General features: G+C 29.5%; 2 protein-coding genes across 2 annotated transcripts; one reads left to right on the plus strand and one right to left on the minus strand.

The window, feature by feature from the left end:
* The first annotated feature begins 1607 nt into the window (after positions 1 to 1607).
* On the plus strand, positions 1608 to 2530 carry LOC123924458 (40S ribosomal protein S10-3-like). The gene is made up of 4 exons (XM_045977355.1): positions 1608 to 1660; positions 1748 to 1796; positions 1880 to 2153; positions 2246 to 2530. Exons 1-4 carry the CDS (start codon positions 1658 to 1660, stop codon positions 2499 to 2501), a joined length of 582 nt encoding a protein of 193 aa, XP_045833311.1. The 5' UTR covers positions 1608 to 1657; the 3' UTR covers positions 2502 to 2530.
* Positions 2531 to 11516: 8986 nt separating this feature from the next.
* Positions 11517 to 13661, minus strand: LOC123924459 (H/ACA ribonucleoprotein complex subunit 3-like protein). Its single transcript, XM_045977356.1, has 4 exons — positions 13504 to 13661; positions 13330 to 13427; positions 12330 to 12372; positions 11517 to 11785 (listed from the first exon to the last, which is right to left on the minus strand). Exons 2-4 carry the CDS (start codon positions 13381 to 13383, stop codon positions 11688 to 11690), a joined length of 195 nt encoding a protein of 64 aa, XP_045833312.1. The 5' UTR covers positions 13384 to 13427; positions 13504 to 13661; the 3' UTR covers positions 11517 to 11687.
* Positions 13662 to 19685: the final 6024 nt, after the last annotated feature.

Consider the following 19685-nt stretch of genomic DNA (forward strand, 5'->3'; position numbering starts at 1 on the left):
CTTAGCGTAATACACGATTGCTATATTGTTTGCTTGTTTTTTAGATAGCAGTACTGTATATGGTTACATTCATTCAATTTGTTATTCAGAATCTGGGATTAATTTTTTTTTTTTTTTGGAATGGCGGGAATCGCATTTGTTGACTTGGTATGATTCGGTTTGTGCATGTAGTTAATTAAGTTGACATAGTATGAGATTCTCTTTCTTCATAATTGAATAAACATTTATTATTTCTGCTATACTGTATAATTAAAATTGCAATTATATCATGTCATGACACTTATGAGCTTTTATTGAATTCATTAATTTTGATTCATCTCAATGCATTCGCTACTGTGCAGTCAAACTATGCTAAAAAAAATTAGTCGTCCGATCAAAATCGAACGGCTTCATATTTTAATACAATTTTAAATTTTTTATAATAATAAATTCTGACTTTGAAATATGAATGTTATATCAAATGAGTTGACTTCACTACAAAAAAGGTATTGAGTAACATTATTTTTCACCATAACAAAAATATTGGATGATTGTTGTTTGCCTCCTGAATTGTTCACACTAAAAAACAGATTATCAAAAGATATTTTTCGATAAAATTATACTACTGAGAGATATCTTTCGATTAAATTTACACTACAAGAAGATATCTCCCGGGCATGGGCGGACCACTTCAAGGCTTGGTGTGGCTATAGCCACACCAGCCTAGCCCAATTTTTTACTAAAAAAAATAAATAAATAAATATTTTATAAATAATTTTAGGTCATTTTGTATATATATTCGTACAAATATTAATGTAAATATTAGTTTAGAGTTTATTATTGATGACCATAAGTCCCTCGTATATATATTAGTTTAAGTATTAGTGCAAATATTAGTTTCTAGTCTATTATTGATGATTTCCAGTCTTTCATTATATGTAAAGTATTATTTTAAGCTATATATAGTTTAATTTTATAACAATTAATTTTAACTTTGTTTGGCAAAAAAATGTGAATAACTAATTGAGTTTGTAGTATTGGGTAAAATTACCAATTCAACTGGAATATAAATATGAAATGACATAATTAATATTTAATTTTTTGATGTGAGATAATACGAGTAAAATTGAAATAAAAATAGTGATATGCATGATTTAATAATTATAGTCTTTTTTTTATTCGAATAGAAATTTTGTGGTTTTTTTTTATGTTTTTTTTTTTTAAGAAATTTTATAGTTCGTTGATTTGTTGTTCTTTTTTTGGAGATACATGTTGTATTAGTAAATCTCATATATTGTTTATTGTTCAACTGAATTATCAATGAATTTTTTTTCGAGTAGTGCCTAAATTTTTAGCCACCAGTTATTTGTGTCTGGGTCCGCCCCTGCTCCCGGGGACATAGGAGGAGGGTATTCTGGTTAATTTAGAGGCCGAAGAACAATCATCAAAATATTAAATAAATAAAAACTTAAACAGGCTAGAGAAAAATCCAACTTAAATTAATAATTGGGCCATGAATAGGCCCAGAAAGAAAGGCCGAATAGGCCCGTGATTACCACGATCGTCATCGTCATCATAAAACACAATTCGACAGTACATTAGGGTTGCAGCACCAACCGTCACCGAAGAAGTGAATTTTTTCGCCGCGCCTCCTCATCCACACACACAACTTGTAACCATGGTACTTCTCAATTCCATTTCAAACATAGATTGAAAATTTAACTTTGAATCAACTTATATATGCTTATTTGTTTATTTATCTTATCAGATCATTTCCGAGAAAAATCGTAGAGAGATCTCCAAATACCTCTTCCAAGGTATGTTAATGGTTAGGGTTTCATTTTGTTATGATTTTATTTTGCTTTGTTTGTTTAATTGAATTGATTAAGTTGTTGTTTAGAGGGAGTTTGTTATGCAAAGAAGGATTACAATCTTGCAAAGCATCCAGATATTGATGTACCAAATCTGCAAGTGATTAAGCTCATGCAGAGCTTCAAATCAAGGGAATATGTCAGGGAAACTTTTGCTTGGATGCACTATTACTGGTTTCTTACCAATGATGGAATTGAGTTCCTTAGGACTTACCTCAATCTTCCATCTGAGATTGTGCCAGCTACTTTGAAGAAACAGGCTAAGCCAGTTTTTGCAAGGCCATTCGGCGGTGATCGCCCTAGGTATCCATCAATGTTGTTTGTGTTTTTGAAATTTTTCTGTTAATGTTTTTATTGTGTTGTTTGAATTTGAATGAAATGTTGTTTTTGAATAGGGGTCCACCTAGATTCGAGGGACAAAGGAGATTTGGTGGTGACCATGATGGTTATCGTGGAGGTCCTAGAGGACCTGGTGGTGAGTTTGGTGGAGAAAAGGGTGGAGCTCCAGCCGACTATAGACCTTCTTTCGGGGTAATCTTATTCAATGTAGTCAGGTTCGAGATCCTACGTAGGATCGGTAGGCTGGTTGAGAATCGTAAGATCGGGATCGTAGCTCGATTCGTAAGATCCTACTCAAGGGTAAAATTGTAACTTCACGTATATACATATAGACATAAACATAAAAAAATATAATACATGAACAAAATAAACTTTATTAATTAATATTTTATAGACATCATTCCAAATGTTCGTAAGTTCATAACAAAGGGTTATAAGAAGCAACAATAGGGTTAAAAAAAACAAAATGAAAACAGAGGGCTGAAACTTGAGAGTGAAAGAGATGAGTTCAGAAGGTTTCAGTGAAGACAGAGGTTTGAGGGAAAGAGATGGTTGAAAGTGAGAGAGGAGTGAACGAAAATGAGAAAGGAGTGAGAACAAACATACACCAACCGCCGACGAGGTTCACGACGGCAACAGCGCCGTCTAGAGCTCAGGTCAAAAACCCTCTAGGATCGTAAGAACCTATGACCCAGTGCGAGAACCTGACTACAGACAGGTCAAGAAAAGGAACCTGCATGGGTTCTATGCTCGCTTAGCCTTCACGAGCTCTTAGGATCTTAAGAACCTAAGACCCGGTGCGAGAACCTGACTACATTGATCTTATTACATAATTGTTTCATTTTGTAATTTTCTGTAAATTTCTGTGTGTCAAAATTTATATTTATGAAGATACAATGAAATGAAATACATTGAAGTTATAGAGTCTAGGAATATTAACAACTAATCTAGGAAGTTGTATAGTCAAAGAATCTATAAATATTTTCTTAATTATAACTAGCCTCCTCAAGCTGGAGCATACATGTCATATGCATCAAGCTTATTACAAATATACTAGTATAACTTACCCGTGTTATCGCCCGGGTTAATGTTCTATGAAAAATATAGATCATTTTTTTTCACACATGAAAAATATGGATTATTAAAATTTTAATATTGTGATTTTTTTAATTATTTGTAAAATTAATTTTATATTTAATGTAATAGTTTATTTAAATATGATAAAAGATCCAAATTTTGGAGATTTTAAGGAGAAATGGCATAATGGAGAGTGATACTCCACTCCCCGTTCCCAACTCATCTGTTCATATATTTGTTCTTTTATTTTCATAAAAAAAAATGTCATTATGCAAAAACTAATCTAACGATTAATATATTTGTTCTTAATCGTCATCTCTCTCCTTTAAACATTTGTTTTCTTCAGGAGTATTTTATCTCATGTCCCCGTGTGAAAAAATTTCACATTTGAGAAGCAAAATGGGACGATTTTAATATTATTTATTTAAAAGTAATGAACAGTAGAATTGTTTGTCATTTGCTTGACACAAAAAAAAAATTATATAATTTTTTTAAGCATATCTCATTTGTGCAAATTTTAAAAAATGTATCTATTTGTTTTTATTTTTATTTGTTTATTTTACAGTGATGTATGGAGAATAAAAATAAAGTAATACATGATATTATTGCTTTTAATTCTTTTTTTATATATATAAAATCATTGTTACTTTCTCTGCTTTCAATTGATATCGTATTTTTTATATAATAAAATCTACAAATTTATGTCTCACCCCGTGTAAGTTATTTTTTGCTTAATACCTCCATGTAGGTTATTTTTTTTATCAATACCCCCATATTTTAATATTTTGTTTGATACAAATCACTATGTATTTTTTTTATTAGAAAAATCACGTTAAGGTAAACCATAATTAATAGAATAATAAAATGAAATAGAAAAATAATCTATGAAGTCAATTACTTCATTCCTTTTATATTTCAGACAATGACACCTTTTTCTCTACTTGATAAGTATGAAGTTTAAGAATAATTTTTTTTAAGCATATCAATTTCTCAATTCCACATTTTTCCAATTCATTCTATAGTATAGTCATTCGAGGAGTTTCTATTATTTTATCAGTGTATTTGTTAAATATCACATGAAAAATTAGACAAATAAAAAAATAATGAGTAAAAAAATAGAGTACAACATTTATTTATAAATAATAGTAAAAAAAACATTTATAAGCATGATTTAAATCCAATAAAAAGTAATATGAACAACAATTCTTTTTTAATAAGTAAACATATGATTAAAAAAAATGACAATAAAATATAAAAAATATAAATAAATACTTAAAACTCTAACATCAATTAATAATACTTAATCCTAATTTGAATAACAAACAATGTTGTTCTTCCGTATATGGACCTGGAAATAAAGATTTATAACTCAAAATTAGTACAATTTTCTGATTGTAGAATTAAACTTGAATATTTTATCCACTCATCTGTTCCCAATCCAGATGTTATTTATCCCTCGTAGTCATTTTCATCAGTCTCTGCAAGAATCCAAATAGTAAATAAAAGTTACAAAGATAGATGAATAATATTTTGGCTTCTTAAAAAGAAGTTTACAATTTCTACAAAAAAAAAAAAGTTTACAAAATATTATTGACTTTAGAGAAGAAAATGATTTCTCTTTTTTATGTTGAATCCTCTTATTGTAGCCTAACACAAGTAAACAAAATACCTGCAAAGAAAAACAAATAAAATTTAGATTTCATTCCACTTGAGAGCAACAAAAATTATATTGAACAAATAAATAAGAAATAACCAACAATAGCAATAGATTTTTTATTTAAAAAAAAAAAACCAACAATAGCAATAGATAGAAAAAAAAGTAGTGATTCTCTCAAAAAAAAAAAAAAGTAGTGAAGGTGAGAAGAGAAGAGAAAATAGAGAAGGAGCGCTGAGACACTCAATGACCCTCACTCTTACATGTTGACCCGTATATATAGAAACTATAGTAGATTTTTTGTCCTTAATTTTTGAAATTTCCATCCATTTCAGCATTGATTTAATTTAATCAATATATATTCCAAAAATGAGTTGGTCAATAATCAAAAGTTTCCATACGTAAAATTTCAATTGTATCAAAATATTAATATATAGACATTTGTTCATAAAACCTGATTGAGCAATTTCTATAAAAAAAACTCTTGTGGGATATATAAAAAAAAATATTACGTAAAAAAACTCCATTGTTTGGTATATATAAAATTTCATATATAATACTTTAACAAAAAAAAAATTCATGTATAATATTATGTATTATATATATATTAATGAGATATAATTATTTATATTTGAATTTGAGTTATTTCCTTTTAAAATTATTTTTAATAGGTGCATTAAATACGATTTATAAACAATAATTGAGAAATGATTGAATTTCCAAATTAGCCAAAGATTCTAAGTAAAATGATATCATCATGTATTAGAGAAATTGCAAAGGCCTTCATAGTTAGCCACATAGGAATTGGAGAAATATTAGAATGCCACATAAGACATGGATCAATGAAATGGTGCCACATAGGAATAAAACTATGAGAGAGAAACTCCTAAACATATAAATAATAGATTCAACCCGAGGTCCGCTAAGAGACTTAGTAAATATATTAGCCAATTGATCATTTGAACCCACAAAATCAGTTATTATTTCTCCGGAAAGAACCTTATCCCTTACAGAGTGACAGTTGATCTCTATGTGTTAAGTTAGTTACAATGATTCTGTTAATTATGAACTTCAATATTATCTTTTATCACCATGTTCTGATTGCCCTTTTTCTTATTTATGTTGCTTTTTGCCTAGTAATAAGTTCTAAAAAATGTTCTGTGAGCTTAGATCAGTTGACACAAGTAATATATGTAGAGAACGGAATATTGTATTATATATATAGAGAACGGAATTCGAACCTTCAATCATCACAAGTAGAATTTGTAGTCACCAGTTACTGACCAAACGTCACAAGATATAAAAGACTCACAACGATACTAACCAAACGTGAAAGAAAAAAAATTATTATTTTCTAGTTATACAACCAAAAATTAAATAAATAAATATACTATACGCAAATACTGAAATTAAAGTTCCATTGGAAAATATATAGTCTAATACCTTTTTTGCTAAATAAACAATAATAGTATTCCTTCCTAATATAAAATAAAAAAAAATGCAAAACTAATAGAGTTGATGAAGCATGATTAAGGGATCATTCATAAAACATATTTGATAAGGTAACATAGGGATTATTAGATGTTAGCAAGGTAAGATGGATTTTTTGCGGTGGCGATTTGAGAATTTTGAGACGTATATTAGGTTGAGATAATTGAGCTCTTCATAGATTTCTCTATTTCCATGTTCTCATCATAGATAATTTGTCGTTTACGACATCGCTCTGTGCAGTAACCATTGCTCCTGAAAAAGAAAAAAACATTAAAAAATAAATTAGAAGGGGGTTTTAAATATTTTGGAATTAGATTCTAAGGTTAAAAATTTAGTCCTTGAATTGAGCTCTAATTATTTTACATTATATTTTTAGCAATTGAACCTCTAATTATTTGAAAATATTATACTTTTATCAAATGAAGCACAAAAAATTCAAAACTTAGGCATCAAATTTTAACTAAATTATTAGGTCATGTGTTGGTTATTTGTTTTCACATCAAGTCATCAACAACATAATATTCACTCACCTTCGTAAATAAAATAATGTAAATTGAACTCACGCCAGTGTAAAATAAGAATTGAACTTTTACTGTACATTCATTAGATAATGTAATCACTAAATTAAAAAACATCGACTAGAATTGGGTAATAAAGTTCATAATAATTAATTCACCAAAAAAAAAAAGAGTTCATAATAATCAAATTAAAAGGTGCCTAGAAGGAATTGCGAAAAATAAAATTGTAGGATGTTGCGAATTCAAATAAGAATAAAGAGAAGGAACAAATAACAATTGCAATCAACAAATAAATCGCTCAAAGAATATAATAGTTCTAACCAAATAGAAATCAATAAGTAGCTCGTACCTGTACATGTATATGGTTGTACCATGTATGTTACTTTTACATGCAAAACAAACACTTAAATCATGTGTACTCACATTCAAACTATATGTCAATTTCAATTCACCACTACCAACTCTTTGTTCAACCTTTGAGGTCATATTTGACGAACTTATTATTTCTTTTTCAGAATGACGAGGTCTCTTCCAAAACAAGAATTCTACTTGTGTTGTTTTGTCTTGCCTAGTGCCTGCTTAATTGTCTTACCATATTATATATATTTTTGACAAACATCTTGCCATATTCATAAAGAAAATATTGTAAAAGGATTATGTTAAAAAATATTCAAATATATACATTTTTTTTTTTTGATAAGCATTCAAATATATATCTAATAATAGAAGTAATATTTTATAGAGAATCTGAGAAATATTTTTCAAATCTCTATTATATATATTACGAAATTTCCACGGAGTTTTCGGGCATTCTCGATAGAATTGCTTAGGTGGCATATTCAATTGAATCTTATCTAACCTATTGAAAGAAAGAAAAAAAAACTTCAATTAGATAGGTTGTTTATGTGGCATTCAATTGAATCTTCTCTAACCAGTCATTACAAAAAAAAAAACAAATCTTCAATAAATATATTTGAATTAATTAAACCAAATTTCATCATAGAATTTTAAACCAAATTTCATTAAATCAAATTACTCAAATAATACTTAAAACAAAATACATAATATTATTTTAAAAGAAAATTATTAGTGTTATATTCTTTAATAAAGATATTTAAATCAATTAATTAATTTTTTTTTTGTGTGAATGGGAACGTATAAAGCCTATTTCGTAATCAATAGTGCTAAATGGTACGACTAAAAATTTCGTGCAAATCACGCGAATGGCATATAAGTGCCTATTTAAGTAACAAAGAAGTTAACCAGACAAAACGGGTAGCATGAATCAACTTCTTTCCTAAATATAATAATATGCATCTCAACCTCAACAGGTGAGAAGACATTACTTGTATTCACACGACCCACATCATTATTGTTAAAAAATTTAGAAAATATGAAAACCAATACAGTGCTTTATTTACCACAGGTTCATTGTTTATACACATACTCTAGCTTATGGGAAAGTGTGAAGTATCTAGGGAAATATTGTAAACAGAACAATTGTTATCTTAAATACTGAAGAAAAAATTATGTCTTGAAAAATTAAAATGACACTTAATATTTGGGTTACCATGATATAGGTACGAAGTTTTCACCACTGTTTAGTAGTGACTAATCTTCGTTGGGGAACTTGTTGGGCACACAAGGCGGGTTCTCCCCTTCCAACTGACTTTTCTCCATACACGAGTAGAGTAGGGGATCGAACCTGTGAACACGTGCTTGAGGGGACCAACACCCTTACCACTTGCTTAAAATGACACTTAATATGAAATCTTTTCATTTACTAAAGTGACTATTAATATATACAATGGCGGGTATTTGATTAAATTTTATTTTGAAAATAAAAATATGGCGGAAACAAACCAACTGAAAAATAATGGATACTAATACTTCACCGGGAAAAAAACATACTATTGATAACATCAGAAGCAGTTTTCTCCATCCAGCCAAGTAAAGGTACATTTGAACGAATGTGGTCTGCAGAGGCTCTCTCGTCCAAAGAATGAATAGAAACAGGATCACCCAATTTCATTCTTTCAAAAAACTTCAGATCCTCAACGTTGATGCTATTGAGTCTGCCACCAAGTGAATCTTCATATGCATTAAGTTTTCCATGATGCAGATCTTCTTCACCAAAGGTCAATAAAAATAACATTTCAGCTGCTTTGCCACTGTGTCCGGAAGAAGTCAGCTGATGCTTCTCATCACTCCCAATCTTGTAACAACTTAATTCAAAATGGAGCAAGGTTTTACTACTGATAACCAATGAATTAAATTCCATCCCCAGAATGGAAGTAATTGCCTCAAGCTGTGCAATATACCATAGCCGTACAAGACTTTGTAATTCCTTTTGATTTTGAGATTGGTTTGCAATCTCTTCCTCTTCTCTGTAACTGGATTCATCAGAAAGAGCCGCAACAAGTTCACTGTGCATTGACCAATTTATGGTATCCAAAAAGGCACCTGAAGTGGCTTTCCCATGCAATTTTTCATCAGTGTGATTCCTGTGGCTGTGAAAATCATCTAGACCATCTTTCTCAACAGCATTCTCCTGCCTTACCACCAGTTTGAATCGACAAGGACAAAGAGAAATGAAGGGATGGTTTTTTCCAAAATAATATCACATGTGATAGAGACCAAGTATGAGTGATTAGTGACTGAGATAAGGAGCTGAGTTGGCTTGTAATAAAGAGTATAATGAGATTATTATTAAAAAAAAAAAAAAAAGTATAATGAGGTTTTATGAGTAATTAGTAAGAATAAAAAAATTTTAGAAAAAAAATAAATCCACCCACATTAGGATTACTCGTTAATGGTTGATCAAGTTTGTGAGAAACGATCCATAAGTAACTTTCTAACGAACGTCACTAGCTATAATTTATTATTTCAGTGTTTTCTTGCTTATTCAGCATTTCCTCCCTTTTAAATTATAACAGAACAACATTAGCTAATTAAATACGGTTGTATTATAGAAGATCATCATGGGCTGCTGGATTAAAGAGAGTATTATTATGAGAATCAAACGGCAAAATGGAAGGAAACAGAGAGACGTCAAGGAAGACAACACCAAAAGAATACAACAAATTTGAAAATTAATAAAGATACGGGTTATTCTTTTTTCTATATTAAAAAAAGATCAAATTCATTTTTCATTGGAAAACAAAGGGTTAATATAATGTAGAACATGATAAAAATCTAGGTTGCTAATCATAAACAGAACTGCTCCTTCATACTTCCATTTTTCACACCTTAAATCAATCTTGACTATTCGTATAACTCACATTCACGGTAAAACTAACACTTGAAAAATTTTACAATACCGGAAGATATCTTCAAGTAGAATATGCACTGTTAGAAGATATCTTCCCAATGGGAAATGGATTCCCTGCAGTCAGTTTTTGACGGCAGATTAATCTTAGCCATCCAAATTTATTAAAATATATTATTTATTTGATCAAAATTAAATCTAAGGGCTCCCTTGCAGTGACTGCATGACTGCAGCATGCTTTGACTGCATGGGATCCAGGTCCCTTCCAATGAGATGGGGGGATTCTAAATAATTCAGAGGAAGTCTAAACAATTCAGGGGAAGATATCTTCCTGTTTGAGGTGTTAAGTCCAAATGGTTAATAATTGTATAAATGTGTTTGTTTCTATACTATTTGTGTAAAAAATAAAATCACTCTGCCTCTAAAAAAAATCATTCATTTTGAAATCTTCCAGAAGCTATATTTTACTGTGTGTATTCTACTTATGATTGCTAGCCTCCATTGAAAGTGGCATTCTCAGTTAAACCAACTAGAATAAAAGGTGTGATGAAGAAGAAAATCAGCACTAGGCATTGACTTGCTATTTTGAGTCAAAAAAAAAAAGATTAAAAAAGGGTAGTGACTTACTGAGAGCAACTAAAACTTTCAAGAATTAAAGAAATGATATCACAATGTATTTAGACATACATCATATCCAAATAACGCACTCCTAACATATTCTTTACCAGTACTCTCTTCAGTTTTTAATATAAAAGAAAATTGTTTTTTAAATTTATGGAATGATCGATGTATCTAGTCCATTTTCTAGATCAAATATGAAATATATCAATCATTCTATGAATTTAAAATTAAACATTTTTTGTGATAAAAAAAAAAGTAAACATTTTCTTATATTAAGGGCCGGAAGGAGTAATCATGTTTTGTTCATAACAAGCTTCATGATGAAAATATTCCACTTTCGTTGACTTCTATCTAAGTGATGAGGCAAACACATTATAACACATTTTAATTTGAATTCTTACTTTTGATCATTTTAACAGCAATTGAATGGCTGAAGTCATTGTAATATACTGTATATATATTCTAAGTGCCAATGGAGCAACTTTTTTCGCCCCACATTTCTAAAAACTCATATTTTCGAAAATGCACTTCTGGGTGTATATTTTGTTCGAAAGTGTACTTCTAGACGATGTAAATGTTAAAAATTTTCAAATATATACCTCTAAACTCCAGAGTGATATTACGGGTGTGAAAAATTCCTCCCTATGCTAAGTGGCTAATTGACTTGACTTGACTAAACTATGACAACAAAGTAATGGTAAAATTCAATTCCAAGTGTTTGTGTCTAGTCATTTAACCCATTACCAATATTTGCACCATTACATAATTTTCATACATGTCATCAAGGAACAAAAATAAAGCAAGGAAGAAGGAAAGCATAAATATAAATACCAAATGAAACAATCTCCAAAAGATGAAGTAGAATTATCTCAGTACTTCCTAGGTGGCTTCTGAGTTGGCAAAAGACCGAACCGCTTCTTCAGAAGAATCCTTTGTCTTGAGAATTTATCGTCAGGTGAAAAGCGTGCTGCATATAAACCAAAAATAATGTAGGCATATAAATGACCCAAAATCAGTGAAGTAAAGGTGCTAATAGAAAAAAACACTTGATGCATTTGAATAGTAACTATCTGTAACCATAGATATCACTTGATGAATTTTAAAACTATTGTGCAAATAGACCAAATTCGAAATTACGATTGTGTTTGTGGTTACGCTGCAAACTTTTATATTATGAAAAATGTAGTCAAGGTGGCTACAATTGTAGTTGCCGACCACAATTTAGAACTATGTCAAATACATTAAAGTGTTTAATTCCAATTGATAGAGCCTATTCTCTTGCTCTATGTACAATTAGTTGGTTCCTTTCGCATGCAAGTTAACACGAGCACTCAAAACTAAACCAGTAAGCTGTTAGTGAAACAGGGCAACTTCACTCACAATTGCTTAGACAAAAGCACAACTTGTTATGGGACAACCCAATTCCTTTTCAAGATATACTAAGTGTATGTTTGGAAAAGTCAGAAAACAAGGTTATACTTATACATAACACTTCATTTTCCTGAATTTACCTGGGTGAGCCGACTCTGTTGCCAAACCCAGTGGTGATTCCTTCTGAAAACAAAGTATTATAAGCATCAGTAACATAATTAGTGACACCTAAACTTCTAAATCTTTTTTGTCTACTAATATATCGATATATCTATGAATTATTTCCCTATATCTTATCTATACAAGAAAAAAATATACAATGGAATTCCAAAACAGTAATGATAAAGCATTTTCTTTTCAATTTTCTTGGGACAGAATGTGATCATAAAGCAGTAGCTAAAACAAAATGGGAAGAACAAAAACAAATGCAGACTCTGAAACCACACTAAATATGAATATGGTTGCGATTTATCTATGAAGATAGGAAAAAGAAATGGGCACCGAACACAACACTAACAGGTAAACACTGGTAATAATTTCATAAAATGTAAGTAATTGAATGTAATTACATGTGCCGGTGTTAGATGCCAAATATGTCCTAGAAATCAAACACGCCTTGAATTTAAAGTGTATGATGCTACATAAGTTATTACAATAAATTAACAATTTAAAATATAATGCAACATATCAGTACATAAGCCAACTTTAAAACTACACCTAAGGCCTGTTTGGATTGACTAGTTTCAGTTTATCTACTGACATAAGTTGTGTAAGGTTGTTTGGGAGAACATATGAAAACAGCTTATGACATGTTTATGTTTATAAGTTGTTTTCAGCTTATTTTCATAATTTCTCCAAGATAGCTTATGAAAACAATCTTATAGCTATACAAACAAAAAAAAATTAACTTTATTTTATCTTTTGCTATAGAAATGGGTAATGCATAAGTGTTTAAGCTGCAAATAAATTATTTAACCAAACAGGGCCTTAATCACATTTTCGCTTATTAGCATGTGTAAATAAGCTCTTTGAACATGTCATAATCTCTCATGAACTAGCATATGGCTATTACAAATGAAAACTTAATCTTTAAATGAAGAAAAACATAACATGATGTTTAGTTCAATGAAGATCCATTACCTTGGTAGTGTAAACTTTATCACCATTATCATTTATGTAAAACTGAAGATACATTGTTGCTGAAATATGACTCAAATAAGATTATGAACCCTAAAACCCTGCAATGGAAATTATAATTATGTTAGGAAAATTCGGCTACAATAACAAAATGAATTGAAAGGTTCTGTGACTCACCGGTGAAAATGCTATCTTTCTTTCAAACAGCAATACGGAAATAATGCTTCTTTGAACTTCGACTGATCTTTTTGAGTCTTGAAATCTAGAATCTTAAACCCTAGAATAGGGACCAGGATTTCCTACAGTTGCATATTCACACAGTTATATGCAGTTTTTAATCTCATCCGTTAAATTTGGATCGGACATTCGGACGGCTTAGATTAAAAAATCTGTTTTCATAGTTAAATCAATCTCGGCCATTAAAAAACAGTGTGTTTGCTTTTACTTTCAAATTGAACTCTGTTATAAACTAATGTAAATAAGAACAATAGTATAGATGAAGAAGAGAGAAAAGAATAGTGTATGTTATTCACCATTAGGATTAGGGTTACAATATAGTGATACATAGTATCTATATATAGGTAAAAATATTGGGCCAATTACATGGGCCAGGACATCCACTAATAATATTCATAACACTCCCCCTTGGATGTCCATCGAGGATATGCTTCATTAAAACCTTTACTAGAAAAAACCCGGTGGGAAAAAAATTCTAGTGAAGGAAAAAGAGTACAACATCCTTTGTGTTTGAACTGCCTCATTAAAAACCTTACCAGGAAAACCCAATGGGACAAAACCATGGTTAAGGGAAAAAGAGTGCAGAACACAATTATATCTCCCCTCATGAAGACAATTATATATGAGACGAATAAGAGCAATTAATCTTCAATATAGTTGATCAGAAGCTTTACTTGATGATGACTTTGTAGAAAGACTTGATTCTTCTTCTTTAATATAATCTTCCCTGAATTAGCTGTTGATGCAGTATTATCTTCTTCAAATTTCTTGTATGTGTAGAATCACAAACTTCAACAAAACCACACTCTGAACTTTCTGAATGTAGTGTTAAAACTTCCACATAATCGGATGATATTGTTGTATCTCTAAGATACAAATTATATACTTGACTTTGCTCCAATATCTTTGAGTTTATTGATATCATCACATACATAATTAGCAAAATGCAATAGTGTTCTCAATTGAACTAAAATATGGTCCTTCAAGACCAATTCAAGTAAGTGATCATTTTCCTGGGACATGAAATGATCTTTGTTCACATCAAGTGACAATAAATTATATTTGTTAATATCAAATATATTTCATTTCAAACTTTTCTTTAATCAATAGATTTCAAGAACTCTTCGAGAGTTTATGTCATCATATAACAAATTCATTTCCAAAGTGACTTATTCATTTCATTAAGTCATCTCTTCGATAGTTTGAAATGTATGTCTCGTGGAAATTAAATTCTTCATGGAGTTTTATATAATCCACGCTAACAAGTGACATATAAACATAGCGTAACACATTTTTCAAATAAATTGAATCTTCCATGTGTTAACAACCTTAATCAAGTAAGAGAAGAATTTTGATTTCAGTTCAGGTGAATATTTCTCTTCACAATCAATAGCAAACTTTTACCAATATGCTTGAATAAAAAAATCAAGCTTTTAATGTTTGTATTGCAACATTTTCTATTCATAAGAAAATTAATTCGTATCTCATCATGTTTTACATCTTCAGGTGTATGGACTGCTGGTCCAAAAATCTTCAATTTGCAAAGTGACTTTAATTACATAGCAATTGCGTTTTCATTTAGACAATCATTGTCTATAATTCTCAATAGAATTTATTTCATGATCCTCATTAACTCCTTTCACAAATAGCGCCATATTATATATAAAATATCGTCAACGTTGACTTCCTTTCGGTTCCATCATATTCCATTCATGACATAATTTTCATTCATGACATAATTCGTCAAGATCTCTTTATTATCATAAATTTCAGGTACCTGAGAAGTTCTTCTGGAACTTATAACTCAATTATGTCAAATACTCTTTTGACAGTTTCATATCCTCACTTGGGTCATCTTTCTTTTTAGCTCCTTTTCTTATTTGAGGAATTTTTTTTTTCATTGGAACCGACTGATCTACCACGCTTCAGGGTGGTTAAAATTAATTTGCAATATAAGACTGTCCATCAGGGACATCCATTTTGATCGGAGCATTAGCAGCTAATAGTTGATTTCATAAATTTTGCAAATGATTTATCTTTTGAACATTTGATTCAAACTATGAGGATCAATGTGAGATAATAACATTAATTTATTTCAAGTGATTCATTTGAACTTCTGGTTCATATTTTTTAGCTGCTTATTCTCCCCCTAATATTGGGAAAATTAATTCATCACTTGAAAATCAGCCTACATGGCTGTAAATAATTCTCCAATTTTTTTTGGCTCAAGGTGATTTATAATAGATGGAGATTCATATCAAATACATTTTCCCAATATTCTTTAAGAACCGTTTAAATGCATTCTATTGGAGCAATTGCACATACACAACACATCCAAAAATGCTTATATGGGAATCATGTTTATAAACAAAGTTCAAATTGTAAATTAGGGGAGAACTTTATAATAACTAGTTGGCTTGATGCGAATTAGTATCTCAATATACATGTTTGAATGTTCCCAAAGTATAAATTAGAAGTTATGATCTCATAAGTATCAGTCATGTAATTAACTTTAGACGTCTAAAGAATGGATCTTAAGTCCATTTTTTTGTATGAACATACTACCGGATGTTTCATAGTAATTTCAATTGACATACGATACTTATCACATATTTTCTAAGAATTTAGAAAATGAGATCTTAGCAAAACTATTTGAGAAAATAATCTCACAAACTTCTGGTTGTGAGTAAATATGCATGTGACCAATTTAGTTGATGCATCAATTCAAGTCACAAAATGTCTAAATGGTCCAGATTCTCAAATTATCAATTTCTTTTGGGAATTAGTAACCAATAAAAATTATTATAATGAAGGAACTTCGGGCCCTTCAATATATATTTATAGTTTTTTTTTCCGCATCATAATAAATCCGGGATGACCCAACCGGTATTGCCAACAATAAATTTAATATAATTTGTAAACTTCTGGTTTACAATAATTTGTACTTCAATTGCACTATTATATATAAAAGTGCATTATAAACTTCTGGTTTATAACTTTTTCATTACACTTAATTTATCCAAAATATGTGTAGTAAATTAGTAATATATAGAGATATTCAACATCTCTTCATTTCTTGTTTCCATATTGATATTCATATATGAATGACAAGAAGATTATACTTATGCAATCAATTGGTCTGCAAATCAACATCTCCCTTATTATTGGGCTGAATTGTTACTATTGTCATTTATGTCCGTTTAAAAACGTTTCATCATATTAGCGAGTGAGTGCCTTTACCAATCATTGGTACATTTATATAAATGAGCTCCAAGCAAACTTCAGGTTGCCACTCGAATTCTTCCTTACAAATGGAGTCAATAAATTTTGATGACTTTACAAGTCATCTTAAATAGCCACAAATCAACGGCAAACCAATATATAATAATAAAAAAAACTCTTATAATAAATCAATGTAAGGATAATTTAATACTCAATTGTCTTTATAGTTCCTCAAAATAATAATTTCAGTAACAGTTTGCAAGTGAGTATTCAAATAACAAGACAATATAAAATTTACAAAATATTTACAAATATTCATATAAATAACATTTGGTGTAATAACTAACAAAATTGAGCCTAAAATAAATTTCCAAATAGAACACTTTAACAAAATAATTAACATTAGTGTTACAACTTTTAAAGTAAAAGAGAGTTTCTCATATAATATTTTAGGCTCAAATTGTCAGATTATATAGTTTAAAATTATATATGATTCTCAATTCTCACATTCAATCAACACCAAATATTTAAAAATTTCACAAAATAAATTCAAATCCCATAAACCAAGGATATGATATTAATATCTAACAAATATTCTTGAATTCTTGAATTGAATATAAAAAAAATATTCCGGGTATAAATTATAATTAAATTTATTTCCAAAAGAAAAAAGATATGATTAAGGTATGAATTATAATTTTATTTCCAAAAGAAAAAAAATATCAATTAAATTGATTTATTATGGAAGAAAAATATTTTCTTAATAAGACACAATTCATACCTTAAGCATTGTAGTAGCAGAATTAATTCATAATAACACATAGTACAAAGTTATCATATAAAATAAAATGAATAAAGTATTAAGTCATGCATATCTTTTATTTTAGTAACATTCAAACTTAGTATATGAAAGTAACAGGAAACATCACAATTGTCAAAAATAATGTAAATAAATAATACCTTAATTCATGATTTAAAAGGTCAAGTTGATTTCATCTTGCAAAAATCTCAAAAGTAATAGGTAGTATCACAATTACAAAAATTTGGCTAATAGAAATCACAAAAGAAATTAAACGATATGATATTTCAATTGATATTTGAAAATTTGTCAAATCAACTAATTTTATTTTCAAAACAAATCATTTAATTTCAAATGAATCAATCATAATACTTCCTTAACAGATAATGTAATAAATTGAAAACAATAAAAGAAAGAAATAAAAGGCATTCAATTGTTTTCAATGAGATTGATTGACCAAATTAACATATGAATGACATATGAAAAATCAATATGAAGATTTGTCTTAATTTATAATTTATAAATAAAAGGCATTCAATGTTATATTTGGAAATAGTATTAAATATGAAGATTTGTCTTAATTTAGAATTTTTAACGGAAAAATCAATACGGCCATTGACCTTGTTTTTAAGGTTATATTACTGCAGGCCGTAAAAACAAACGGTGCGATTCATGCTACATGCTTTCTGTGAAATTTACTTAGCAATTGAATTTTACAATTTTATCCATTGAGTTCTTCAGGAACTATATAATAAATCACTATCAATTTACAATCCTTCAAGGATGTAGGAATATTGAATTCATCTAGAATTCATTGAAGAGAAAAAAGAAGTTATTTTATTAGTTCTTCAGGAACTATATAACACATAAAAGTATTTTGATGTGCAATCCATTAGGGATGCATGGTGATAAATGGTGATATTTCGTAAGTTCTTCAAGAACAAAATTAATTGTTTTCTAAGTTCTTCGGGAACTAAGATTATGAATTCTTCGGGAATTCATGTATTAAATGTATAAGTTCTTCAGGAACTAAGAATAGGTTCTTTAGGAACCAAGATTATGAATTCTTCGGGAATTCATGTATTAACTTTCTAGGTTCTTCAGGAACCAAGATTATGAATTCTTAAATATGTTTATGTTCTTTTGGATGATCAAAGTGTCGATGTTTCACCATACAGGTGTCGGTCACGAAGCATAATGATGCTTCACCATACTATTGTCGGTCACGAAACTCAAACAATATCAAACATCCAAAATACATATTATAAATAAATAAATAATTGATCAACATTTTATGTAATATTAATGATCAAAGTGTTATGCTTCACCATACAAATGTCGGATATCACGAAGCGTAAACAACATTGAATCAATTAAATACATAAAGAAATGATGCTTATTTATTTAATTTTAATTATTATTATTTGATCTTTATAAGTATACAAGGTTCAAACGATTCATAATCATATAATAATCAAAAATAAAAACTACTTGTGATTTCATAAAAATAGAATAAGAATTGCGTACCTCAGTTGGTAAGCTCGTGCTGATAACGTGTTATAAACTAATGTAAATAAGAACAATAGTATAGATGAAGAAGATAGAAAAGAATAGTGTATGTTATTCACCATTAGGATTAGGGTTACAATATAGTGATACATAGTATCTATATATAGGTAAAAATATTGGGCCAATTACATGGGCCAGGACATCCACTAATAATATTCATAACAAACTCAATTTAATCTTCTATGCTTTTTTCATAGCTTAAAAGTAAACCTCATGCTTCTCCCTCTAAAGTTGAAATCACAAATTGTTGTATTGTGTCATACTAATCATGAACTGACCATTACTATCACGAAAACACAATCTCAGCGAGGTCTTCCCGGAGCCAATAACAAAAGCAACATCAACGTTGCATTTTACCCATTTTGGAGCTGGTTTTTCCCACCGTAACATACCTGGTTTTGTAGCCATAATTACATTGTTGCGTTGTACTTTATGAACTAAGTACTGCATTAAGGACTTGTCTTCCGATTTGGCTCGGCATCTGGACATTGTCATTCCAAATTTTATCATTACGATTGTACCAAATGCACCA

Source organism: Trifolium pratense, linkage group LG4 (assembly GCF_020283565.1).
Source record: "Trifolium pratense cultivar HEN17-A07 linkage group LG4, ARS_RC_1.1, whole genome shotgun sequence".
NCBI lineage: Eukaryota > Viridiplantae > Streptophyta > Magnoliopsida > Fabales > Fabaceae > Trifolium > Trifolium pratense.

Coding starts and splice junctions, on each gene's coding strand:
- LOC123924459 (XM_045977356.1), bottom strand. CDS start 13,383: ATGTATCTTCAGTTTTACATAAATGATAATGGTGATAAAGTTTACACT. Junction 12,373..13,329: donor ATAAAGTTTACACTACCAAG/GTAATGGATCTT, acceptor CTTTGTTTTCAG/AAGGAATCACCACTGGGTTT. Junction 11,786..12,329: donor AACAGAGTCGGCTCACCCAG/GTAAATTCAGGA, acceptor GTTTATATGCAG/CACGCTTTTCACCTGACGAT.
- LOC123924458 (XM_045977355.1), top strand. Junction 1,797..1,879: donor CTCCAAATACCTCTTCCAAG/GTATGTTAATGG, acceptor GTTGTTGTTTAG/AGGGAGTTTGTTATGCAAAG. Junction 2,154..2,245: donor TTCGGCGGTGATCGCCCTAG/GTATCCATCAAT, acceptor GTTTTTGAATAG/GGGTCCACCTAGATTCGAGG.